This window comes from Neofelis nebulosa, chromosome 3, assembly GCF_028018385.1.
Source record: "Neofelis nebulosa isolate mNeoNeb1 chromosome 3, mNeoNeb1.pri, whole genome shotgun sequence".
In the NCBI taxonomy this organism is placed as follows: Eukaryota; Metazoa; Chordata; class Mammalia; order Carnivora; family Felidae; genus Neofelis; species Neofelis nebulosa.
In genome coordinates this window covers 64,277,233-64,304,511 of record NC_080784.1, presented here as the reverse complement: position 1 = coordinate 64,304,511, position 27,279 = coordinate 64,277,233, and the positions used below count along the sequence as shown (strand labels likewise).

General features: G+C 37.5%; 1 protein-coding gene and 1 pseudogene across 6 annotated transcripts in view; both read left to right on the top strand.

The window, feature by feature from the left end:
- The window catches only part of KLHL2 (kelch like family member 2), a 121,806-nt gene that overhangs the window by 66,531 nt on the left and 27,996 nt on the right, over positions 1–27,279 (top strand). For all 6 annotated transcript variants that reach the window (XM_058720958.1, XM_058720955.1, XM_058720957.1 and 3 more), the window contains 2 exons: positions 6,649–6,811; positions 26,770–26,879. In XM_058720958.1, coding sequence (XP_058576941.1) covers positions 6,649–6,811; positions 26,770–26,879 — 273 coding nt within the window. The remainder of the gene's footprint in view (positions 1–6,648; positions 6,812–26,769; positions 26,880–27,279) is intronic.
- LOC131506256 (hsc70-interacting protein-like) lies at positions 10,437–24,098 on the top strand (annotated as a pseudogene).

Below are 27,279 nucleotides of genomic sequence, written 5' to 3'. Positions count from 1 at the left end.
CAAGGCCCTTCCTTACTCTGTAAACAAACAGGTGCTTCTCATGTGAATATAAAATGGCTGGGAAATGAACAAAAACCCTGCTTTTTAGCAGTAAACCTACTGTAAAGTTAACAGTGACTGAGCTGTTTCATATTTGCATACTTTCATAGACATCTGGAAATCTTGTCTATGGAGCAGTCAGACCCCTTGGTAGTCTCTTCTAATAAACACACTGCTAATGGCTCAGGATTTAAAAGACTTACTACATAAATTATTTCCCCCTATGGAGTAAATGCCCGAGCTGAAAATAAATTGCAGATCCTAATAGCCAAGCAGAAGGAGTGTACTTGTCTAAGCGAAACATCTTCTGTATAATTTGGCTTGTCAAACAAAGTGAAGTAGGATGAAAGCATCTTACTTTAAAATGTGCAGCTGGTGTAAGAGTGTCACACGGGTGCTAATTGTTTGTCTCGGGTGTCTTCTCTGTCTAGTGTTCTACTTGTCTTCTCTAATCAGTGGTAGCTTTTCCCCTGCTTCTTTTGTTCATTGCAGAAAATGTTTCCACAGTGTAAAATGCTTAGGCTTTTATTGTCTCCCTATTTTGGAAATCAGCATATCTAGGTGAAAATAATTTTTTTCTATTTGCTGAAGTGGTCGATTTTAAGTTTATTTAATCAGCTGGTCATGTTCTATTACTTCATGTTTTTCCCAGCACTTGGAGATAGCGCTATTCACGTGAACAGGAAGAGTAATGTGTAGAGCCTCCATAACACTCTGCAGAACACTAGTTTGATGATCATAGGCCTTTGAGACTCCTGATACTCAGAATACAGGTCAAACTGAAGCAATGTCTGGCAAGCGGTGGGTGATAATTATTAAATAAATAGCTCCCTTCACCATTGCTATATTGTCTGGAGTTCTAGAGATCCAGAAAGACAGTCTTTTGTTTGTTTCTCCCCGACTTTCTCTTAAATAATATGTGACTATTTAAATGGTACATATTCATTATTGAAAATTTAGGAAATGCAAATAAAAAGAAGTAAATAGAAAGTCTTAACACTACCACTAACCAGAGATGATCCCTGTTAACAATTGCAGTATATTTATATTCCTCTAGTGCCCTTTATGTTGTTGTGTTTGTGTGTTTACAAAGAAGCGGATTGTATTGTATATTTTGTTTAGAAATTATCTTTGTATACTGAATGTATTTGGAATATTTTTCCAGGTCATTAGATATGTGTCTATTGTATGTCCTTTAATATTTACAAAGTATTCAGTTTTACTGATAGTACAGAATCTACTTCATCTGTCTCTTGTTATTGGACATTTGAGTTCTTTTCAATTTTTAATAGTATAAACAGCACTATAATTCATATTCTTATAACTAAGTATATTCACACTTACAGTTTATTCCATGTGCAGTGTAATGGCCTGGGGTTTCCCTGAAAGCAAGATTTCGTACAGTTAGTTTATTTGGAAAGTGATCCAAGAGAGCAACAGTGAATGAATAGGGAATTTGAATTGGAAAGGAGGGAAAACCAATTCAAAGTGTGGTATAGATCTGGTTACAGCTAAAATGTAAGATGTTTGTTCTTACCAGGACCTTCTGAGGAGGCTTATGAAATGTGTCTCAGAAGTATCTGCTTGGGAATAGAGAGGAGAAGCATTTAGCTGTCATCTTTCCTTAGACCATTCTCCATAGGTCAGGGTGGCCCCATAAGCATTATTTTCCCTGTGCTTCCAGATAGCGCAGGTGTGAGTCCCCAGTGCATTCCCTGGCTGGGAAGGCAGAGAGAGCTATGGTAGGAGGTGTGGTGAGGCACAGTGAAGTTACATTTTCACAAAGGTGATCAAAGTCTACTTGGACCTGGTTGCTGCAGTGTTGGCTTGAGCAAGAGTTGGGGCTGAAAGGATTTGCAGTAGGTCACAGATGTCCCATATAGACACAGCCTAGAAATACAGTTTATATTTCTGGGTTAAAGGACATCCAAATTTGTATCTCTTTTAAAATACAAATACCTATGAGAGTAACACGTTAATTTACATTCAGGTTGATTCGTTTATTATACATCTAGATATTCTTGTAGTGCCTGAGGTTACAATGGGGGTAAACAGATGTGGTCCCAGAGCATATATTCTTTTGCAGAGAGAGAGACAGTAAACATGAGAGCAGATACATAAAATCATTTCTGACATTGGTGAGTGTTACAAAGCAGATGAAATGGTGTGATGCTGTTAGTAGTGACCTGAAAGGGACTGAGAGATCATGGTGAAAACACCAGGGTCTGAGTGGAGAAGCTCCAGGTTGATAGAATAGAACTAAAGGGGAAGCAAGGGAGGAGGCTGCTGGAGGGAGAGGTAAAGGCTGGGCCCCAAGACACACTGCCAACTTTGTATTTTTTCTTAGGGCTCAACATAATCGAGAGAAATATTTCAGCTTTTGGAGTGTGGCCGTCCCTTTAGTATATATGGGAATAGAATATATGGGAATTAATCACTTTTTGATTCTTAGAATACATCATTAACATTTGTATTATATAACAAATATAATTGCTTTTTCTTTGATGTTTTAGAATATATTTTAGATCATAGAGCACTGTAGGGTTATTTTAATCAATTTCAGGGTTAATACTAGTGTATGGAAAAATGGAACAAGTGGAAATTTCCATTGGGTCATAATGCTATGTGGCTGGAGGTTTATTGTGTCAATGTGATTCCATTTCATATAAGAAGCAGCACTATTCAGCTGTACCTTTGCTCTAGGGAGCTCAGAAAAATTAGTTTTAAAGGCACAGATTTATTCTTCAGACCTCTTAATTACAATGCCCAAGATATTTTTGTGACCTAAATAACAAATTAAGAAACCACTTCTTTACATTGCTGGGTGTTACCGACATTTGTTACTAAGAGTAGAGTTTATCCACTCTGTAGAAAATATGCCATGGGACTGTGATAGCCCCAGATTAAAGCACATCCTTCCTTTTAGTGGTATGTAAAAACCGTAAAAATCAGAATGCTATCAGATATTGAAGGATTAATGTGACCTCTCAATTCAGAGTTTTCTAAAGTTTAGTAATTTGTGTGTACTTTCATGATTTTGCTATATTCTATACTGCTGACACTGGTAAATACTTGATGTTTTCTCTACATTGGCTCAGTTCTTGTTTAAATAAATCGTATTTACAATCGTATTCCTAACTATTGACACCACAATGTTTATGTGTGCCATCTAAAAGCGTTACAACTCACTTTGGTTAAATACTGCTCTTAGAGCGGACTCTACCTGTTCCATATGAGGTGTGTGACTTTGGGCAAGTTACCCATCTTCTCCAACCCTCTATATTCACTTGTGTGAAATGGAGACAATCAGATATTATTGTGTGACAAGTGCTTAGCACAGTGCCTGAGGTAGTAATTACTCAGTAAATGGAAGCAATTGCAAGAATGGGTTGTTGAAATGATTGTGGTCTTTATTACTCTTGCTGAAAAGAGCAGTATTGGAGATTTAAAAATTGGACAAGCACTTCCATTCTGCACCTACAGATAGGGCCCAAGGTAGTAGAAAGAACAATAGACCAAAGAGTTGGTAAATTTGATTATATTCTCAGCTTTCCACTGACCAGCTGTATGACTTGGTCATGTCTTCTGGCTTCCTCTGGGATTTGATTTCTTTATCAGACAAATTAGAAGGTTTGATTTGATTTGATCTCGAGGCATCTAGCTCACAGGCTGCCAACTGAGTGGTTCTGATTGTGAGAGGTGGTTCATCTGAAATTAGAAGCATTTTTATTTTGTTTTGTTTTTTTGCTGGCTATCTAATACATAAAGTAGGTGTGGCCCTGGCTGCTTTCCTGTTTTCAGCATGAGTGACTGTGGGTCATGTTAGTAAGCCTGGGCTAGTTATTCATTGTTTTTGAAGCTGTACATAATTAATACTTAGGAGCTACTGAAATTTAGTCCTAGTAAAATTATGTCATAAAACTGAGGCAATTTTAAAGGATTTACTGACAACGAAATTATGAGTAAGCTTGTTTTATACATTTGACTAACCTTTAAGGTGTATTTAATACGTATTGTTTGCCAAACATGGAACCACTTGACTCATCATTGTCATTTAAAAATTAAAATTATACGTGAATTTCTAGCTACATGGCTTACAATTGGAATAACTTTTCTATTCCTGGTGTATATATTACACAGTTTTATGAATTTCAGTCTCCTGATGAGGTAGATCTGGGCTTGGTAGTGATGAAGTTGCAAGTAATGAAACAAAAATTTTAAAAGCTTGCTGTAGCTGCTTTTTTTAGATGGATATATATATATATATATATATATATATATATATATATATATGTGAGGGAGTATATGTATTAGTTAGCATAGTATGAATCAATCACTAATTTTTTTCACTGAAGAATGTATTTTAGAAACTGTCCCATTCATATAGTTTCCTCATTCTTTTGAATGACTGCAGAGTATTCCATTGAATGGATGATATTGTTTAATTGGTCTCCTCACAATGGACATTTAGGCTTTACCCTCACTTTTGCTATTACCCAGAGTAGTGCTCCAAGTGCTCCAAATAATGTCTTGTGCATGTGAGATTTTGTGCATTTATCAGTGTATCTATAGGTTAAATTGCTGGGTTAGAGGATTGTGCATTTGTATTTTTTTCTTTTAATTATTTGAGAGAGAGGGAGAGACGCTGTGAACGGGGGGGGGGGGGGAAGGGGGGAGGAGAAGAAGAGCGAGAATCTTAAGAGGCTCCACACTGTGTGAAGCCCAGCATGGTGCTCAGACTCATGACTTTGGGATCATGACCTGAGCAGAAGTCGAGAGTCAGCTACTCAACCGACTGAGCCACTCAGGCACACCCGTGCATTTGTAGTTTTGACTGAAATGGGCAAATTGTTTTTCAAGAACGTTGAAGCTAGTATACACTCCTACCACCAGTGCATGAGTGAGCTCATTTCTGCTCAGCCATGTTTTTCCCCCAAAGCTCCTGCCTTTTCTACATTACCAAGCAGTTTGAATACTACTCTACCTCACTGGATTGTCCCTGGGAAAATGCTGATCAGATGGGTGATCATTACTACTTGTGCAAATTTCACAGAGATTGAATCTTACACTGAAGACCACTTTCTTAACTGTATGTGTTCGCTGAATTAAATGGCAGCACTCTTAAGCATCTTGGAATGTATTTTATGTTGCTTCAGAGCACAATTATACGCGTGTGGGAAAACCTCCCATTTGCAAATTATCAACAACTAAAGGTTTCCATGGAGATCATTTCTCATAACATAATGAAACACACTATACATATTATACAAAAGATTTGGCCATAAACAGCATTATTTGCACTTTATGTTTCTTAAACTCAGAAGGAAAAGCCCACTAGGTACTGTTTGTATGTTTTTAGAGAAAACTATTAGTTGGTACAGTTGCACTAAAACACAAAGTTATTTTCTCAGTCTTTAATTCATGACCATTTGTATGCATGTGGGTTAACACACATGCAACCTTTAGATTTGAGAGGTAATACTGTGGTTCCTTAAAAAAAAAAGAGTAGTTTCTGTTATGCAAAGACACAAACATATTCTTTTTTTTACACATTTAGGACTTATTACATAGATACAGGAAAATTATAAAACATTTCTAGAACTACTGTTTCTTTTCTCTTTTTCCCTTTGGGCTACAGCTTGGCAGATATAAGAGTCAATTCCTGAAGGAACTTAGGTTTTATTTATTTTTTTATGCTAATGTGATCTTTTCTAAAATTGACCATTGTTCTAATAGTTGAGGCTTATTTTTTCTTTTGCCTTTGTAAAAGAGCAGCAGATGTTCAAGAACTTCATTTTTTATGTTTTCCCACTTAATTTGACTTTCAGATGTGATACTTAACATAGCTTCACACTAATTCACTTACAAGAAAAAATTATTTCCATTATTGACCTATTTGAAAAGTAGTTGTGGTATTGAATATAGTATTTATAGTAAAGATACTGGTTAAATCCCATAGAAAAACTTATAATTAATACAAAATCTCGTGGAGTTACTCAAATAAAAATACAAATTAAAAAGTTAATATTAGGTAATTACCTATTGTGTTTTCTTTTTTAGCACATACATTACATTTGAGAGAAACTGCTTGTACAGAGACTGTTGAATTTAAAACTGCTCTGTCCTCTTAAGGAAAGCAGCTTGTTGTGCTCTTCAGACAGTGGGAGAACAAAATGAGGCTTTGTTGTGATATGTATTACTTTGGGCTCATGCCTTCCCTACAAATCGCTGAAACTCATGACTGCTTGAATTAAGGGGAAAAACCATTTTCACTGAACCGTATAGCACCCCCTAGCATCCTAATAATTTATATTTTTAAAATTCAAAGGTGCATTTGGTTTATGCTTATAAACAGAACCCTTAATCTAATATGATCTTCTATCTCTTATATTCTTATGGCCAGGAAGAGATCCTTGAAAAATACTGTAGAAATTATGGGGGAATGTGGGCATCACCCTTTTGGCAAATGGTTGTTGCATTCCTCTTCTATGGAGTGTTTGGGTCCGGATGCAGATAAATTCTGCCTGCATCTGTTGTGCCCTGGGTAGGAGTGGTAAGTAGTGACTGTTCTTTCATCCACCTGCCTAACTGCTTCCTTGGATGTTGCAGGTACTTCTCCCAGCAGCTGGGCTGTTACAGTTACAGGATGTGAAGAAGACTTGCTGTGAATTTTTGGAATCTCAGCTTCACCCTGTCAACTGCTTAGGAATTCGGGCTTTTGCTGATATGCACGCTTGCACAGACCTCCTGAACAAAGCCAACACCTATGCAGGCAAGTAGAGTAGACCTCAGCTGAGTTTGAGACCGGGAGGAATCTGGAACTCTTGAGTTCTGATAAAATTCTGTAATAATTTCTGGAAAGTTATGTCATGTTTCTGGATCTGAACCTTATAAAAATCCATTTAAAATCTTATAATGTATCACTGCACAATTAAAGCATACTTATAAAATTCTGACCTCAAAAAACTCTATAAATTGGTATTGAGTCTAAAGAATAGAATAGCAGTTTTATGCAAGTATTGAATCTCTATATCTCTTTCTTTCAAACTGTCAAATTAACAGGCATATGAGAAAATATTTGCATATGAAACTAAGTCATTTTATTTCTATGGCTTCTTACACCTTTTTCTTGCACCCAGGAGAACAATCTAGTGGCTTAACCATTTTCAAGGTGATGAAATCTAGTTGCCTTTGGGTAGAGTGGAAAAGTAGATTTGAAATACAGGCAGCTTTCTCCTTAGACAACAGTTCTCAGGACCTCCTGCTGGCGCCCTCCTGTGGCAGAGGGCAGCCCTTTGCCCTTGTCAAGGAAGCCATCACTTCAGTTGCTGTGTAGGGACCCTCTGATCCCCCCATCACTCCAGTCTAGGAGGAGAGTTTCTTGTTATAGCTTTGGATGTAGCTAAAGTACACAAAAGTAACCTCTAATTGATTTTTCCTCTGGGTTTATAAGCATTTAAAAATATATGTATTAAAAGTGATTATTAGGAAGCTTCTAATTTTTTAAATCATCTTTGAGAAGATAAGCCTGATAGAAGTTATAACCCACCATCTCTGTCCTGTATTTGTGAGACCCAATAAAACAGAACCCTAAAACTTCCTTCAGCCTTCAAACGCAAGAGCCCCTTGTCTAAACTGTTCCACTGTGCTTACTCTGATGGGTAAGGGACATCGTGGCACATAGATCTGGGCAAGGTGTGTGTGTGTGTGTGTGTGTGTGTGTGTGTGTGTGTGCGCGCGCGCGCGTGCGCGTGCGCATGTGCATGCACGCACAAAGCATTGGAGACGAGTATTCCTAGAATCTCTGTTGCATTTTTTCAAAGAAATAATGGTTAGGTGGCTAGTTGGAAAGAAAAGAAAACCACAGTGCTGCAGAGAAACATAAAAGGTCCAGTAAGTTTGAACTTCATAGATTTCTTAGGGTGACCTGACTGACCTGACTACCCTTTATAAAATTCTTTCAGTGAGAAAATGTGATCTGAATTTCAGAAAGCTTAGTTAGAGATGAACTTTTAGCACATAACCCTTCTGTAAGTTGGGGAATGCCTATAATATGTAATGATATTCATGTAATCCTTTTGAGTGGGATGAGGCATTTTAAGAAAAACCAAAGATAAATTTGGATTCAGTGATCTGTTCCAGTGTTCTTCAGCTGTTCTTCAGCTAAATAGAAAAGTTTCCTTCTAAATCTGTAAGATCCATTAACTCTAGACATAATGTGCCTGTTATAAGTGATTTATATTGGGAGAATGAAGGAGGCTTGTATATTTTTGGATGTTTTTTTTTTTTTTTTCTGCAGGAAACAATCACTGTTTAACATATCTTTCTTGGGCAGCTGGTTGTCTCATATTACTTGATACACATTACTGACTTTTAAGAGGTAGGGAGAGAGGCTGGGGACAGAATGAGTAAAGCAGGATTCATGCAAAAGATGTCCACCCATAATTCACATGATATACTGGAACTCCTAGTTCTTCTCCTGTCAGAACCAACTCATGTACTGTGTGTTTAGGAGATTTTTATGAGATTTAATTATTTCTTTCTCTTATTTAAAATCTTAAATGTATTGTTATAAAGTATAAAATATGAACAATTCTCTACTAGAATTTGAACACTTCTGTATCTTGGTTTGTAGAGTCTTTCTTCATAATTATGCAAAGACATTTTCATGGAGAGTTTATTGTCATTTTCAGCAAAATTATGAAGAAAAATTCCTTTTTTTTCTTTTTTTTTGAAGCTAGACTCCATGCCCAATGTGGGGCTTGAATTCATAACTCTGAGATCAAGAGTTGCATACTCTACCAACTGAGACAGCCAGGCTCCCCTTAATTAATTAATTAATTAATTAATATTTGAGAGAGAGAGAGAGAGAGAGAGCACAAGCGGGGGAGAAGGAGAGAAAGAGAATCCCAAGCAGGCTCCATGTTCAGTGTGGAGCTCGACGTGAGGCTCATGACCTAGCTGAAATGAAGAGTCAGATGCTCAACTGACTGAGCCACCCAGGCGCCACAGTTCTTAGCTTTTAATGTTCTATATTTTAAATCAAAGTCTAGTCTTAAAAGATACACTGTTTTTATACCATTCATTTGAATCTTATATTTGCTTGAGTTTATAAGTAACATTTTACAGCATTTTTTATTATGAAAAACTGTGACACATATAAAAATAGAATAGTATTCATCATTGAACTTTAAATGTTGTAAATTCATGGAAAATCTTGTTCAACTATATATCCCTCTGTTATTAACTATCCCCCCCTCTGTTGTTATTTTTTATGTTATTTTTAATGAAATCTAATGTATATGTAGAAGAGTACAAATGGTAGGTCTACATCTTGATGAATTTTTGCATCTTGTATTATTTGAAGCCATTCTGTCATATTATCTATATATTTCACTCATAATTTTAAAGAAATAAAATTGCATTGACCAACTTCATATAATGAAACTATCTCCATATACTTTGGTATATTAATAACAAGCTTTCTGAATTATGTAATTCAGTAGACTACTAAAAAACAGTTGTTCTTCCTAGTGAAAATATCTGATTGTTGTTTATATCTTAAGCAGATAGGAGGTGGGGAGGTCAGGAGTCCTTGCAGGAAGGTAACTTTTTTTTTCTGTTGTGAACAAATGATAGTTTTTTAGTCCTTCCCTTCTTTCTTTGTACAATTCAAGCACTTTTTGCATCCAGAAAATCTGCCCAAATTCTTCAGTTACTTTCACGTTCAAACAATCCAGCATGTGAAATGATCTCGGCGGGGGGGGGGGGGGGGGGGGGTGCGGTGAAGGGAGACAGTGACAACTGAGAAAGTTAATATGTTACCTTTTCATTTTTCTGTCCTAGATAGTGGGCTAGGTAGGCCTGTGACAGGCCTTTCTAGGAAGGAAAGGAAAGGAAAGTAAAGGAAAGGGGAAGGAAGGAAGGAATACAGAGCAATAATAGAAGGGTTCATACAGACATACATACAAGGAAAGAAGAAGGGAGGAGAGAGGGGAGCTGGCAGAGAGGAAGAATGGGGAAGGAGAGGAAAGAAGCCTTGCTTAACCTCAGGGCACTTTCTGATCCAGCATAGCCTGCACTTCAGAGACTGGAGCACTCCTGTCCTTTGAAAACTCACCAGAGATTCTGGACATAAGATCTGCTTTATTCCTTTCTCTTGCAGATTGGAAAAGAGCTCTCTGATGTTTATTATAGTTAAATTAAATTATACAGGTATAATGAAAGAATTAAGGTGTCCCATGGAAATGTCTTCTATGAACTTGTTATTTTTTCATAATATCGCATTTTTGAAGAAAGTAAAAATGTGAGAAACCAAGTAGGCAGGATAGAAAGTCTGGGCAGGGAGGGTATAAATCCTTCTATTCATCCTGCTGTACACTCATGGCTTCCGCAGCATGATGCTGGCAGTCACAGCCTGTCACACTGGCCCACACCGCTTCACCAGGGCATGTAGTGATATGTTCTTCAAATCCTGGACAACTGAGGGCAACCAGACCAGCCAAGGAAATGATTTGCATGTTGAGGCATGGTGTTCTGGACTGTAATCAGCCTTTGTTATGGTCTTGAATGACTATTTTCTTAGCTAAAAAGCTATATGAAATTATGTTTGCTTCAAGCCTGAAAAAGAAAACTTTCACACTTAATTCCAAGTTGTATAGACTTGTTTCGATAATGCTGGATTGTGGATGCTTTTACTTCCCATGTTTTGAGTGGCATCCGTATTTAACCATGTCCCAAATCACAAATACCTTTAGCATTTTCCTCAGGATAAAAATATAGAGGAGATAAAAACCGAACTTACTGGTTTTGATGCATTTTAATAGTCCCACACTGTTTCGGAAGTTAGATTTGAACTTGAAAGTTAGATTTTAACCTTCTATGTTGATAAATAAAAGTTGCCAGTTGTAGAATTATAAAAGAATTTCAAACACACTTAAGGGGAACAATAGTTTTAGATTCTTAGTCATTTCTTCATCTCACCACTCCCTATATGAAAAATTTGAGAAGCTGCTTACTATTAGTTCTAAGTGATCTCTGGGGAAATTTGCCGTATCGTTTTCAAGCCAGTGCTCCAACTGAAATTCTGGGCTTGGTGAACACTCCTCATTCTTCGGTATTAGGACAACCTGCAAAGAAGTCTTCTCCAGTCACTGCCATACTTTTCAGTTTATTTCTCATTCTACTCTTGCTCTTAACCCTGTTATCTCTTTACATCCTGGGCCTGGATGCCTGGGCTGCCCTCCACTTAGCCTTTGCACTGTGCTTGTACAGTGATCAAACTTTCCACATGCCCCCCTGCTTTCATGTATGTTCCCTCTCCCTTTGTCTTAAATAAAACTTTGCTCCCTCCCTGCAAACCTGCATGTTGGGGGCAAACTTTTTTAGGAGACTACTCCCCCGACTCACGGGGAAGGTGGGTAAAGGGATACGACTTCAGACTGTTCCGTTCCAGGCACCATCCTCGGCTCTGCACTGGCTGGCTGTCAGCCTACAGCATTCTCTCTGCAGCCTGTTTTCTCTCCAGGCCTGTGTCTACCTCTGTCTTTGACACCTAGAGTGTTTCTTCCCTCTCTACTTCTTTTCTACTGCCATCAGCAAGTTCAAGATCTATATTGTTGACTTCCTTGAGACTCCTTCCTCATAGTTGCTTGTGACTGCCATCTTTCCTATATAAACCTACCTGCCACCTTAGAACACAATTCTGGGGCATGTTGAACCTTGCTGCTATTTGGAATGCCAAGGTCTCAACCTTTGTGCTGACTATATTCCTGCCTTTTCATACTTTTGTATTTCTTCATAAATCTGTGTGCTCTCTGATGCCAGTACCCCAGTAATCTTTTGGCTGTTCCACCTAGACTCAATCGTCAGTCATTTCAAAGCTACCCTCTTTATGCACCTAACTCCACCCAGACTGCTGGGGGTGATAAGCTCAGTGCGATGTAACCCCTGCTTATAAGGAGTTTATAGGCCAGTAATATTCCACTTACACCCAGATTCACTATATCCACATTTTGCCTTATTCTCTTGTAAAAGTAGTTCCTGTAACTTTTTTTTTGTTTTGTTTTCCTTTCCAATCAATTTGCTTTAGTCATTTGCTCACTCTTCTGTAATTTAGGCTAGGAATCACTGCTTGGGGTAAACATCTGTCAAAATAAGCCCATGATTTTGAAGCCTGCCTTTTTGAAAGAAACTTGTGTTAAGAGAGTATTTTTTATTTTTTGTTTTTAATGTTTAATTTTAAGAGAGAGACACAGTGCAAGTAGGGAAGGGGCAGAGAGAGAGAGGGAGACACAGAATCCGAAGCAGGCTTCAGGCTCTGAGCCGTCAGGACAGAACCCAGTGCAGGACTCAAACTCACCAACCGAACCGTGAGATCATGACCTGAGCCGAAGTCTGATGCTTAACCGACTGAGCCACCTAGACACCCAAGAGGGTGGTTTTAATTAATAGTATTACTAGCCTAGATTGTATGATATGCAATGAAGAATAGGTGCTGATTATTTGAGGGTCTATTGCAATGTTAATTTACTGCTACAGAAGATTCTTCCTTTGGAAAACTGTGAAAGAATTTGATGTACAGCACTTCTTGAATTCATGCCAAGTTAATTGATGCTTCTTACAAGAATTAATCATTTTTATATTTTTACATTCATTATGGTCCTCATTTGTGTCCTGGTAAACATGCAGTCTCTTCTGCTCTGCTTTGTTGATAGTTTTTCTCATTGAGATGAGTTAGCTGTTTTTAGATATTACCAAAGCTATCTGTGTTAATGGAGCTGCTGGATATATATGTGTAATTTTTTTTCCCTAGAGACTAAATAGTATTCAGAATGAAAGAATCACAGAGTATTAGCACTTGTAGGAACCTTAGCAGTTATCTGCTAAGATAACTTTTGTTTTATTAATTAGGAAGATGAAGACCAGAGAGACTTTTATTTTCCCAAAAATACTTTCTCTCTCAGGGATGAGCTGTTTGTGTGTTAAAATACTATTGTTATCCATGCACTTACCTCACTTCTCAGATGGAATTCTGCGCCAGATGGAATATAGAGAAATTATAGGAATTCTTCATGGCTTAATTTTGATCAACAAGGTGTTTGGTATTGAGAAATCAAACCTAAAGGGTACTTTGTGGCTTATCACTGTGTACAAAATGGAACAAGAAAAACTTTGGACATTTATTATCACTTTCATTGGACTTAATTTTGGATGAGAGACCAGAACTAATGAACCCAATAAACCTGGTGTAACAAATCCTATGGGTTGTCTTTTTTTTTTTTTTTCAGAATTTTTTAAATTTAAATTTTGGTTAATATACAGTGTAATACTGGTTTCAGGACTAGAAGTCAGTGATGCATCGCTTACATACAACACCCAGTGCTCATCACAATAAGTGCCCTCTGTAATGCCCATCACCCATCTAGCCCATCTCCCACCCACCTCCCTCCATCAACCTTCAGTTTGTTCTCTGTCATTAAGAGTCTCTTGTGATTTGTTTCCATCTCTTCTCTTCCCCTTCCCATGTTCTTTTATTTTGTTTCTTAACTTCCATATGACTGAAATCATATGATATTTGTCTTTCTCTGATTAACTTATTTCACTTAGCATAATACATTCTAGCTCCATCCACATTGTTGCAAGTGGCAAGATTTCATTTTTTTGATGACTGAGTAATATTCCATTGTATATATGCACCACATCTTTTTTTTTTTTTTAAGTTTATTTATTTTTAAGAGAGAGAATGCAAGCAGAGGAGGGACAGAAAGAGGGGAAGAATCCCAAGAAGGCTTTGTACTGTGAGCACCGAGACCGAAGCGGGGCTTGAACTCACGAAACCATATGATCATGACCTGAGCTGAAATCAAGTGTCAGACACTTAACTGACTAAGCCACCCAGGTGCACCAACACATCTTTATCCATTCATCAGTTGGTGGATATTTGGGCTCTCTATATAATCTGGTTATTGTTGATAATGCTGCTATACACATCGGGGTGCATGTATCCCCTTTGAATCTGTATTTTTGTCTTCTTTGGACAAATACCTAATAGTGCAATTGCTGTATCATAGGGTAGTCATTTCTTGATAAGTTTATTTTAGTTGCAGAAGGGAAGCAGACAGCAAAGTGCAGCTGTCCTACTAGAGAGTGAAGAGAATCCTTACCAATAAGGAAGAATACCTCTGTATATCCTATATGTACAATGTATGTGTTTAATGTATATTGCATATTCATGGTGTAGTCTGTACTGCTGGGAATTATGCCCTACTGCAGTCATGGGATTTTTTTTTTAGAAAAAAAGGAACTGATTGTTGAATGCCAGTTTAACTAGCTTGGTTTTAGGGGCGCCTGGGTGGCTCAGTCGGTTAAGCGTCCGACTTCGGCTCAGGTCATGATCTCGCGGTCCGTGGGTTTGGGCCCCACGTCGGGCTCTGTGCTGACAGCTCAGAGCCTAGAGCCTGTTTCAGATTCTGTGTCTCCCTCTTTCTCTGACCCTCCCCTGTTCATGCTCTCTGTCTCAAAAATAAATAAATGTTAAAAAAAATTTTTAACTAGCTTGGTTTTACTCAGCAGCGGTGGTAAACTAGTAAGAGCAAGTTACTGAAGTCACAGTGAAAGCTCTGTGCTGTTAAACAAGAGTAGTCTGTCAGCATGTCAGTGAAAGGATTGGAAACAATAGTTGAAGTTGGCAACAGAGAACCATGATAATGAAGATAGAGAGGAGGTGACTGAAGCAAGATTGGGGATGTGGAAACTAACCCTGGATGTGAGTAAAGGAAACACACTAAACTCTGATGTGATCTGCCCTTTAGCATTACATTTTAAATAAATATTTTGTGAGTGCATTTTAGTGTGTGCATATTTCCAGTTTGCAGTAGCTGTTAATTAATACCTTACCTTGCTGAGGTGCAGCAAGCTGAATCAGAATTCATTCAGTGAAAAGAAAGAAGTTCTTATCTTGGCTTAATGACAAGTATTAGGTTTGTATTAGCCAAACCAATCCAAAGATGTTAGGGTTTTAGTTGATAGTGTATTCAATAACAGTACTGTAACTGTGTCTGGAAAGATGTATGGTGATTATCTCATTCTGTTCTTCCCGGGTCGGACCGTATCTGTGAAATTGAGTTCATTTTCAGGTTACATATTTTGAGAGAGACTGACAAACCGAAGACCCCAAATGATATTATACAAGGAATGCTTGAAAGACTTAAGAGTTACAGACCTTGGGAGGGAAATTTGGGAGAATATAATGCTCTGTAAAAGTCTGAAGGAATTTCATGGGCAAGAGAGAGTAATCTTGTTCTGTGGTGGGCAGAGTTAGAATCAGTGCTACAGAATCAGAGGGGAAAATATTTTAGTGCAACATAAAGCAGAACTTCCACTTACAGTCAGTGTTCAAGAATGGTGTGAATGCCTTGATGTCTGCTGATATCTGTGAACTATACCAGATATCCACTGAATATAAAAGTTTTAGAGATTACCCTGACATAATAAAAGTTGTGTCTGGGGACCTTTCAGATCCCTTACCCCACTAAATCTTATGATTTTCTATGGCATTACAGAGAAAGAATCAATAGGATTTGTGAAACAATTTATTTTCAGGTTTAAAGGGAGGAAGGGATGTACAAGGGGGAAAAGGGGAGTTCTTTAATGGCTATAGAGCTGCATATTTTCAAGATGAAAAAGTTGTGGAGATCTGTTTCATAACAATCTAAGTGTACTTAAAACTACTGAACTGTATACTTAAACATGGTTAAGATGCTAAATTTTATGTTATATGTTTTACTGTAATAAAAAAGAGAGAAAAGGGAGTGAGGAATCAACTGAGATTTCATTTAGCCTTGGAATCAGTGTGGGTAGGAGAGCCATTAAGACACAAAAGGAGTACAGGAGAGCAAGCAGGTGTTTGGAGGAAGGTACTGACCCTGTTTGAGGTGTAGGTGGGTCTTAGTCTTGATGGCTTAAGGGAGAATGAACAGTGAAATGCACTATCAATTTTAGAAGTTCTCCCACTGGGCAAGTTTATTAGCAATAAGCAAAGACAGCAGGCTAGTAGAAGACCTTGATTTATTTTGAGGAGATAATCAGACCTAGCTAAGAATCCAGCCAAGGAGTAGAAAAATGCACAATGATGAAAAATTAAGACAGTACAGCTCAAAGCAGGCCATTGTAAGTGGCCTAAAGTGGTGAATAAAGTGAGGGTTTTAGAGGACTGCTTATGTGTACTGCTGGGTACACAGTAAGGGGTGGATCTGTCTGTTTAAAAGAGCCATGATGGAGATCATGTGGGGACTAACAGCTGGAAATTCAAATATTGAGTTTGGGGAGAGAGGTTGGATCTGGGAGCAACCATACTGGAGTGCTAGTTAAAGATAACTGGGACACAAAAATGTGGATGAGATACTTAAGGGAGAAGAAGCAAAGAATGAAAAGAGGGCTCAGGGCAGTCAGAACTGTAAGTAATACCCAGTTTTAGGGAGCTGAAGGAGACAGACCGAGTGATCAGAAAGATTAGAGGGGCACCTGGCTGGCTCAGTTCGTAGAGCATGTGACTCTTGTTCTTGGGGTTATGAGTTCAGGCCTGAACTCACATGTTGGGTATAGAGATTACTTAAAAAAATAAAATCTTTTAAAAATTTTTTTCAAAAAAGTATTAATAGAATCCAGACTGGGAGAGAGTGACCTTAGGGTTAAACACTGTGCAGGGGTTGAGAAGTTTTAATCTCAAGAAAAGGACTTCCAAAGAACAAATTCAGGGGAAGAAGGATGGGCCAAAGGCTGTGTTACAACAGATAAAGACGTGAGTGTGAATCAAAATACAGAGGCTTCATTATTAAGATCTGCCCTAAAGAAGTTTGGCATAAAGGCCAGCAAAGTGGGGCAGTGGCCCAGGATGAGGAGGGTAAGCAGTTGTTTTTTTCTTAGGACAGCATTTGTCCACTGAAGTCAAGACAGTAAAATACATCGATTGTCTATAGCAATGCTTTTCTTTCTTATTGGGGAAGAAAACTAGGCCTAGTTTGGGAATATTTTGGTTTTTTTTTCTTTGTTTAAAAATTTTAATCATTAATATTTTCATATGATTAAAAACCTTTTCTTTTTTTAAGTTTAATTTGAAAGAAAGAGCACAAGCAGGTGAAGGGCAGGGAGAGAGAGAGAGAGAGAGAAAATCTCAATCAGGCTCCACACTGTCAGTGCAGAGACTGATGCAGGGCTCAAACCCACACACTGCGGCATCATGCTCTGAGCCAAAATTAAGAGTCAGATGCTTAACCCACTGAGTCACCCAGGTGCCCCTGAAACATTTTTTTTTTTATCACAGTGGCATAAGACATCCCTTGTTTTTGCCCCACCACCCCCAACAACAAATATTCTGTATCTATCCATGAACAAAGTGTTGCATATTTCCATATGTTTTCATATTACTAATAATTAGGATCTTTTCATTTCAGCTTGATGAACTCCTGTCAACATTTCTTTTTTTTAAAGTTTATTTTTGGGAGAGAGAGAGAGAGAGCGCGCGCGCAATCGGAGGGTAGGGTGGGCAAAGAGAGAGAGAGACACACAGAATCTGAAGCAGACTCTGGGCTCTGAGCTGTCAGCACAGAGCCTGATGCAAGGCTCTAACTCACGAACTACAAGATCATGACCTGAGTCAAAGTCGGACACTCAACTAACTGACTGAGCCACCCAGGCACCCCTGTCAGCATTACTAAGGCAGGTCTAGTGATGGTGAATTACCTTAGCTTTTTTATCTGGGAAAGTATTTCTCCTACATTTATGAAGGACAACTTTGCCAAATATTCTTGGTTGGCAGGTTTTTTTGTGTTTGTTTTCTCTCAGCACCTTGAATAGATCATCCCACTCTCTCCTAGCCCATACGGTTTTTGCTGAGAAATCTCCTTGATAGCCTTATGGGAACTCCCTTGTGTGTTACAAGGTCCCCCCCCCTCCCTTTTTTGCTTTTAAGATTATCCTCGGAATCTCTAGCAGGGCTGAAGGAAGGTATTACTCCAGTTAAGATTGGAGGAGATGATTGCACTTCAGATGTAAAGACAGCAGCACACAACGCCAAGAAACATGAAAAATCAAGATAACATGACACCACCAAAAGATTATAGCAATCTTCCCATAACCAAACCCAAAAACATTGAGATCTGTGATTTTCCTGATAAAGAATTCAAAGTAGCTGTTTTAAGAAAACTCAATGAGCTACAAGAAAACACAGATAATTCAGTGATTTCAGGAAAACAATACATGAATAAAATGAAAAGTTTAACAAAAAGAAATCATAAAAAAAAGTTTTGGAGCTGAAGAATTCAGTGAATGAAATGAAAAATGCAGTGGAGAGCAACAACAACAGACTTGATCAAGCAGAAGAAAGAACCCGTGAAATTGAAGACAGGAAGTTTGAAACTATCTAGTCTGAGGAGAACAAGGGAAAAAGAATGCAAGAATACATGATCTATGAGAGACCATCAAAAGGACCAACTGGCGAATCACTGTAGTTGAGAAGGAGAAGAAAGGGAGAAGGGGCAGAAAGTTTATTTAAAGAAATAATGGCTGAGAACTACCCGAATCTGGATGAAGATTTGGATATTTAATTTAAGTTCATGAAGCTTTTGTAGGACACCAAACAAAATCAACTTAAAGAAATTTTCTTCAAGACACATTATAATAAAGCAGTCAAAAATCAAAGACAAATCAGTAATCAAAAACTCCCCAAAAGAAAAGTCCATGACCATATGGCTTCACTGATGAATGCTATCAAACATTTAAAGAATTAGCACTAATCCTCCAATTCTTCCAAAACATAGAAGAGGAGGGAATATTCCCAAACTCATTTTGCAAGGGTTAAAACTACCAAAGCCAGATAAGGACATTATCTGAGAATACTGTCTGAGAATTTCATTGAGCCCAGGCATTCCTGTTCTTCCAGGCATTCTGAGGAAAGCCACCTGGGAGAGAGCCATAGTGAGCTCCTGATTGTCCTCTGGCTTTTTCCTTCCTCTGGGCTCTCTCATGTTCTTCCAGAGAATGAGAAAGCTATAGCCCGATATCACTGATGAATATAGATGCAAAATTTCCCATTGAAATATTAGCAAACTGATTTCAACAGCTCATTAGAAGAATCATACATCATGATCAAATGAGATTTATCCAGAGGATTCAAACATAGTTCAACATCTGCAAATCAATACATGTGGTACAACACATGAATAGAATGAAGGATAAAAATTATGTGATCATCTCAGATGCTGAAAAAGTATTTGACAAAATACAGCATCCTTCCATGAGACAAACTCTCAACAAATTAGGTATAGAAGGAGCATACCTTAATATATTAAACCTTAATATAGTAAAGGTCATGTATGGCAAACACATAGCTAACATCATACTCAGCAGTGAAAGAGCTGAAAAGTTTTCCTTCAAGATCAGGAACACAAGGATGCCCACTCTTACCACTCCTATTCACCATAGTACTGGAAGTCCTAGCCAAGCAATCAGGCAAGAGAGAGAAATAACAGGTATTGAATTGGAAATGAAGAAGTAAAATTGTCTTTGCAGATGGTATGATCTCATATATATAGAAAATCCTAAGATTCCATAAAAAAAAAAAACAACTTAGAACTAATCAACAAATTCAGTGAAGTTATGTGATACAAAATCAACACGCAAACTTGACTTTCTGTATGCTAACAATGAAATATCTGAAAAACAGATAAACAATCCCGTTTGTAATAGCATCAAAAACAACAAAATACTTAGGAATAAATTTAACCAAAGAGGTGAAAGATCTGTACATTGAAAACTGCAAGACTTAGATGAAAGAAATTGAAAAAGATACAAATAAATGGAATGACATCCTGTGTTCATGAATCAGAAGAATTAATATTATCAAAATGTCCATACCATCCAAAGCTACCTATAGATTCAGTACAGTCCGTATCAGAATGCCAGTGGTATTGTTCAACAAATAGAAAAAAAAAAATTCCTAAAAATTTTATGGAATCACAAAGGACTCCAAATAGCCCAAGCAATCCTTCTTAAGAAAGAAGAACAGCTTCCTTCCACATGGTCATGCAGAGCTAGTACCCACGCCTGGAATCAGCCACAACCTTAGTCGTGCCCACCGCCTGCCACCTTTGGACCATGGACCCCGCAAAGTGAGGAAGCTTTGGGGCCTTTGTGAAAATGTGTAAGCAGGACCCGAGGGTTCTACACACTGAGGAAATGTGTTTTCCATGAGTGAGTGGAGCACCTGCTACCCATAAAACTAAATGAGAAGACCATATCGAGGAAGAAAACACAGTGAGAAGGCAGAGGAAAACAAAGACAGATGAACCTTCAAGTGAGGAAAATGATCTAGAAATTGACAATGGTGGTGTGATTGAACCGGATACTGATGCCCCTCAAGAAATGGGGGATGAAAATATAGAGATAACTGAGGAAATGATGGATCAGGCAAATGATAGAACGGTGGCTGCCATTGATGCCCTGAATGATGGTGAACTACAGAAAGCCATTGACTTGTTCACAGATGCCATCAAGCTGAATCCTCGCTTGGCTGTTCTGTATGTCAAGAGAGCCAGTGTCTTCATCAAATTACAGAAGCCAAATGCTGCCATCCGAGACTGTGATAGAGCTATTGAAATAAATCCTGATTCAGCTCAGCCTTACAAGTGGTGAGGGAAAGCACCACAGACTTCTGGACTACGTGATCTTGCCCTTACTTGTAAACTGGATTATGACGAAGATGCTAGTGCAATGCTGAAAGAAGTTCAACCAAGGGCCCAGAAAATTGCTGAATATCGAACAAAGTATGAGCAAAAACTGAAAGAGCAAGAGATCAAAGAAAGAATAGAAAGGGTTAAGAAGGCTCTGGAAGAACATGAGAGAGCCCGGAGGGAGGAAGAAGCCAGAGGACAATCAGGAGCTCACTATGGCTCTTTCCCAGATAACTTTCTTCTTAATGCCTGGTAATTTTCCTCAAGGAAGGCCTGGAATGGCAGGAATGCCTGGGCTCCATGAAATTCTCAGTGACCCAGAAGCCATGCAGTATCCAGAAGTTATGGTGGCCTTCCAGGATGTGACCCAGAACCCAGCAAATATGTCTGGATATCAGAGCAACCCAAATGTTATGAATCTCATGGGTAAATCGTCAGCCAAATTTGGAGGTCAGGCATAATGCCCTTCTGACAAATAAAGCCCTTGCTGAAGGAAAAGCAATGTAGACCACCTATTGGATGCTGCAATAATACAAACCCTGGAGGAGAAGGAGTCAGCGTCCCTCTGACCTTCTCATGGAGAAAGCTGGGGTGCTGTGAAGATAATCCCTACCCTTCTGCCTCGCATGCAACTGAAACATTTTACAGTGGCTTGCCATTAGGGGGTTCATTCAGATAATGATTTCCTACCGGGAATTACAAACTTTAAACACTTTTTCAACCTTAAAAATATTTTAAAACATATTAAAAGGGGGTGTTAACCCCTACGTTTTTCTTCACTAATGATTTCAGTTTTTTCCCTTTGGGTTAATTGGGCAAGGAAGATACTTTTCAGTATGGAAGATTTACTGCTCAGCTTGAGTGAAATAGAGGTTTATTAGCAAGAGGCAAATATAACATTTAAATAGATGCAGTTTGAGTTGGATATATGATTACTGAGGCATTTTGACTTGTCTTTTTAAGTGCTTTATTTTTTAAACATGATTTATTTCAATAAAACCTTTGGGACCACCAGTATTGCAGTAGGACCTGGGTAGGGGCCGGAAGTACTGGCAGAACAGCAGCAACCTTGCTCCTTTTATGTGGCGTTGCCCTTGTGCAGATGCATTTACGCTTACACTGGTGAGGGCATGATTTTTATAATGCTGCAGTAGGGTTGGATTTCTTAGTTGTGTTCTTGTCTGATACAGAAAATAAATGTTTCACATTATTTCCACACAGGGGAATACTTTTCTTTTTAGATTTCTGTGTTTAGAATGACCTTTCCTGGTCAGAAAATGCCCATCTCTTTGTGTGCTTTCTACTTGTTGTCACCTCCCCTCCCCCGCTGCCCACGCTTACTCTTTTTTGGGGTTAAAAGTAGTCCTTTTTTTGGTGGCATCATCACTGCTATCATCATTCACAGCATAATTATGCAAGCATAGGTAATGCTGGGTTTAATTTAATATGTAATACATATAGTGATTATGTAAGCAGTTGTAATTTCTTACTTGACCAAAAGATTTCATAGTTAAGTGTTAGGTTTCCCCCTCAGTGAAATGTTACCATATCAAAAGATGTTGGAAAGAGGGATTCCCTTTGTTTTTTTTTTTTTTTTCAATATATGAAATTTATTGTCAGATTGGTTTCCATACAACACCCAGTGCTCATCCCAAAAGGTGCCCTCCTCAATACCCATCACCCACCCTCCCCTCCCTCCCACCCCCCATCAGCCCTCAGTTTGTTCTCAGTTTTTAAGAGTCTTTTATGCTTTGGCTGTCTAAGAGGGATTCCCTTTGGTGTTTAGTCTTCTACTTATGAAATATCTGTTATAGTTGGAGTTTATCTTCCATTATTCATCTTCATATTTTGGAGAGCGTGAGGTTTGAATTCATTGATATACATAGAAGGGAACCAAACTTGTGGTTCAGCATGAATTATAAAATTGATGAGTTCCATGGTTCTTCAATGTGGAGTTGATGGTATTATGAGTCATTGTGCTCCTATTCAGCTCTTAAATATTACACCGTACCTCCGTCTCTCCTGTTTCTCCCTCCTTCTCCTCCAAGAATAAAGAAATGATAGATTTTCTGTTGCACATTTCACCTCTTACATTTATTAAGACTAAGTCCAGGCGCGGTACCAGGAATTGCTAAGTTTCCTCCTATCTTTCAATTTAAAGTGCTGATGTTTAAAAACAGTTTCAAGGGATAAAAGCCTCTGTACTTTGCTTATTTGAAGAGACAGTGATAGGAGCAGTGAATAAAATTCCATGGAATACATTTCTGAAATAGCACATTTCTGAAGGCATAAGTAAGTTGATTCAGGTTCTCACCCTTTGCTGTGCACAAGCAGATAGAAATGCATCTGTTGTATAAGTGAGAAAAGGCTGTCTGCTAACATGCTTTTTAAACCCTTTAAAAATACTCAGCATATAAACTTGCATTTGGGCTTGTCAGTGTTTTTTTGTTGTTGTTAATGTGTGTTCTCTCTAAAAATTTCTAATGTGTGCTGTGAATAACTCAAGAAGACCAGTTCCTTTTGGGGTCCCTTATTTAATTTACTTAATTATATATTAGCTAAGTACATTCTAACATTTCAAATATTACCATAAAGGGGTAAAAGTAAAATTTGTGGTCTTCTGAAAATGTGTCCTGTGCTTTTAATTTCCACAAATACGAAGTACCTTCATTTTCATAGAAACTCAGTATCATTTCTAAACCAGAAGTGTTTTTTTTCTTATGCTAGCAATGCTGAAAGAAAGAAAAGTAAAGGAGTTTTTTTCTGCTTAAAAATATACAGTTATTGGATTTCTAGCTACATTAAAAATAAACTATGGTTTCAGACTGGAAAAAAAGAACAAAAATGGAGGCATCACACTTTCTCATTTCAAACTATATTACAAAAGTATAATAATCAGAAGAGGGCAGTACTGGCATAAAAATTGACATTTAGGCCAATGGAACAGAATTGGGAGCCCCAAAATAACATGGTCGATTAATCTATGACAAAGGAGGCAAGAATATACATTAGGGAAAAGATAGTCTTTTTGATAAATGGTGCTGGGAAAACTGGACAGTTACATGCAAAAGAGTGTAACTGGAATTTCATTAAGCCATACACAAAAGTAAACTCAAAATGGATTAAAGAACTAAATGTAAGGCCTGAAACCGTAAAACTCCTAAAAGAAAACATAAACAATACTCTCTTTGACATCAGCTTTCACAACGTTTTGCTGGATATGTCTTCTCAGACAAGGAGAAACAAAAGCAAAAATGAAATACCAGAATTACATCAAACTAAAAACATTTACACAGTGAGAGAAACCATAAAAAAAAAAAAAAAAAAGAATGGCAACCTACTGAATGGGAGAAGATGTTGGCAAATACTGTATCCTAAAAAGGGTTAATATGAAAAACATATAAAGAACTCATGGAACACCTGGGGGCTCAGTCAGTTAAATGTCTGACTGCAGCTCAAGTTATGATCTCGCAGTTTGTGAGTTCAAGCCCAGTGTCAGGTTCTGCGTTGATGGTGCAGACCCTGCTTAGGATTCTCTTCCTCTCTCTCTGCCCCTCCCCTGCTTGCTTGCTCTCTCTCTCTTTTTCTCTCTCTGTCTCTCAAAATAAATAAACAAACAAAAAAAAAACTCCTATAACTCTGTAACAAAAAAACCAAATAATCTGTTTTAAAAATGGACAGAGGACCTGAATAGGCAGTTTTCCAAAGAAGGCATTCAGATAACCAACAGACACATAAAAAAGTGCTTGTTCAACATCACTAATCATCAGGGAAATACAAATCAAAACCATGAAGAGATATCGTCTCACACCGGTCACAATGACTAGTATTAAAAAGAAAAGAAATGAAACGCAAATGTTGGCAAGGGTGTGGAGAAAAGGTGTTTTGAGTGCACGCTGGTGGGAATGTAAATACTTGCAGCCACTGTGGAAAACAGTAGGGAGGTTTCTCAAAAATTAAAGATAGAAATGTTATTTGATCCAGTAATTCCACTGCTGGATATTTACCTAAAGAAAACGAACCACCAATTTGAAAAGATATATGCAACCTTAGGTTTATTGTGGCAAAACAAAACTATATGCCCCCCCCCAATGTTTATTGCAGCACTGTTTACAATAGCCAAGATATGGAAGCAGCCGAAGTATCTATTGATAGATGAATGGATAAAGAACAAGTAGTATATGGATACAATGAATGTGACTCAGCCATGGAAAAGAATGAAATCTTGCCACTTGCAATAATATGGATGGCCCTTTCTCAGAGAAAAACAAAAACCATATGATTTCACTTAACATACAGAATCTAAAAAACACAAAATCCACACACATAAGTCTGGAAACAGTCTCTTGAATACAGAGAACAAACTGGTGGTTGCCAGAGGTAAAAAGATAGATGGATGGGTGAAATAGTTGAAGGGGATTAAGAGGTACAAACTTGCAGTTACAAAATAAATAAGTCATAGGGATGAAAAGTTCAAATTGGAAATATACTCAGTAATAGTGTAATAACTGCATGATGACAGATGGTAACTATACTTTCCTTGGTGAGTACTGCATAATGTATAGAATTGTTGAATCACTGTGTTATACACCTGAAACTAATATTAATATTGTCAACTCTAATAAAAAATAAATTAAAAAGATAAAATAAACTTTTTCCAACAGAAAAAAATTGTGTGTCAGATTATTTGTAAATCCACATCATTTTATAATTATCCTAGAGCTGCTTATCATTTTTAAAGTGATTTTGTAAGGAATCTTTTGTAAAGTGAATAGTTATAGGGTTTATGTAAATCCAGATTTTGAAGTGTTTCTGAAAGGGAAGCCAACTAATCGTTTCTGTGGTATGTTGAAATACATTTGAGATAAGTCTTTATTTCACCTAAGGAAGCCTTTTAACAAAATTACTATTAGAATATGGTTAATTGTGAAGACCTAGAAAATACCTAGGTTTACCTTAGAACTTAGGGATTACAATACACTTAAGAGCTATACTATTAAATCCTTACTCTCTACTGTGCCACAATGCTAGGTGCTTAGTTCATTTAATCCTCACAGCAGTCTTATTACGTAAGGTATTATTATTCTCCTTTTATAGATGAGGAAACCAAGGCTTAGAGAAATGACATAACTTGCCCAAGGTTTTCCAAGTTAGTACGTGACAGAGCTCTGATTTAACCTTGGTGTGTCTGTCTCCAAAGTGCCACATTTCCTTGTGAGCTCATGTCTTATAAATGAGAGCTGGAGTTTCAGTAAAGGTTACTTTGTAGATGATTTATTCTTAAAGTTGTAAAGTCATTGATTATACTAATAGTTTTTTTTTGCCCCCTTTGGAGAAGTGGGAATATTTTATCATTGAAATCAAAGAAAGGTTTTTTTAGTATTTTAAGAATTACTAATTTTACTAGTTTTTGGAAAGGGGTTGAAAGTAAAAAATAGTGTGATTTCATCCCCAGATAAACTGTCATAGAATCCAGAGTTATCTATATTATAAATCAATTCTGTTTTTTAAATGATGGTCATATATTCAAACTGGCATTTAAAATTTCTTTGTTTAAAGTTTTCAAGTAAAGCAGGTTTCCATCCTTCCTCCATTATGTTCTAGAACCCTCTAATGTTTTACATAATACATTCAAATGTGTTAGTATATAATGCCATATATTTTTCTGATTTATGTAATCAAAAGGTTTTACTGATTTAAATACTGGTAGTCTTATTACTGTGTAAGGAATACATGTTTAAAATACCAACATAAAACACAAGTGATTCAGCTGAGTATGTGATAAGGCAGCCTTTCTGCTCATGCTTCTGCTTTGTTATTCAAGTAGAGACCACTTCCCCAGGTGAGTTTGTTTGGGCTTTGTTAGTTCTTGCTTTGAGGAAGTAATTTGTTATTTTCATTCTTAGGTTAGATTTAGAAAAACCTCTTCTTTTTTAAAGCAGCTTGAAGCTGGATAATGGAATGTTGGTGTTAATGGATTTTATTTTTAACCTCCAAACAGAGCAGCATTTTGCAGATGTTGTCCTTAGTGAAGAATTTCTCAATCTTGGCATTGAACAAGTGTGCAGCTTAATCTCAAGCGACAAACTTACCATTTCTTCAGAAGAGAAGGTAAGGAAAAATTTTTTTTCCTAGTATATAGTGATGTAATATTTTTCCTTTCTTTATTTCACTTTGCTTTGTAACTTTGTAATCCTATATGTGTAGTGATAGCCAGTGACCTTTGATCTGTAAGGTATTAAAAACTCAGTCAACTTGATTATCTGTGCAAATTGGTGTGTTTCTTCACTCCATAGGAAGTTCCCTAAATTGCTAGACATTAGAGTTTTGTACTTGACCCCACAGCAAGTGCCTGAACACATTAAACTGAAATAAGCCCTTATGGGTGCTAGGTTTCTTCCCACAGCTAGATGTCTGTAAAAATTGTGATCTAAATGCAGTATTTCTCAGACCAAAGTAATTTCACCATCATGTGTGTTGGTGGAAGTTACCAGGGCTAATAAAGTTTAGC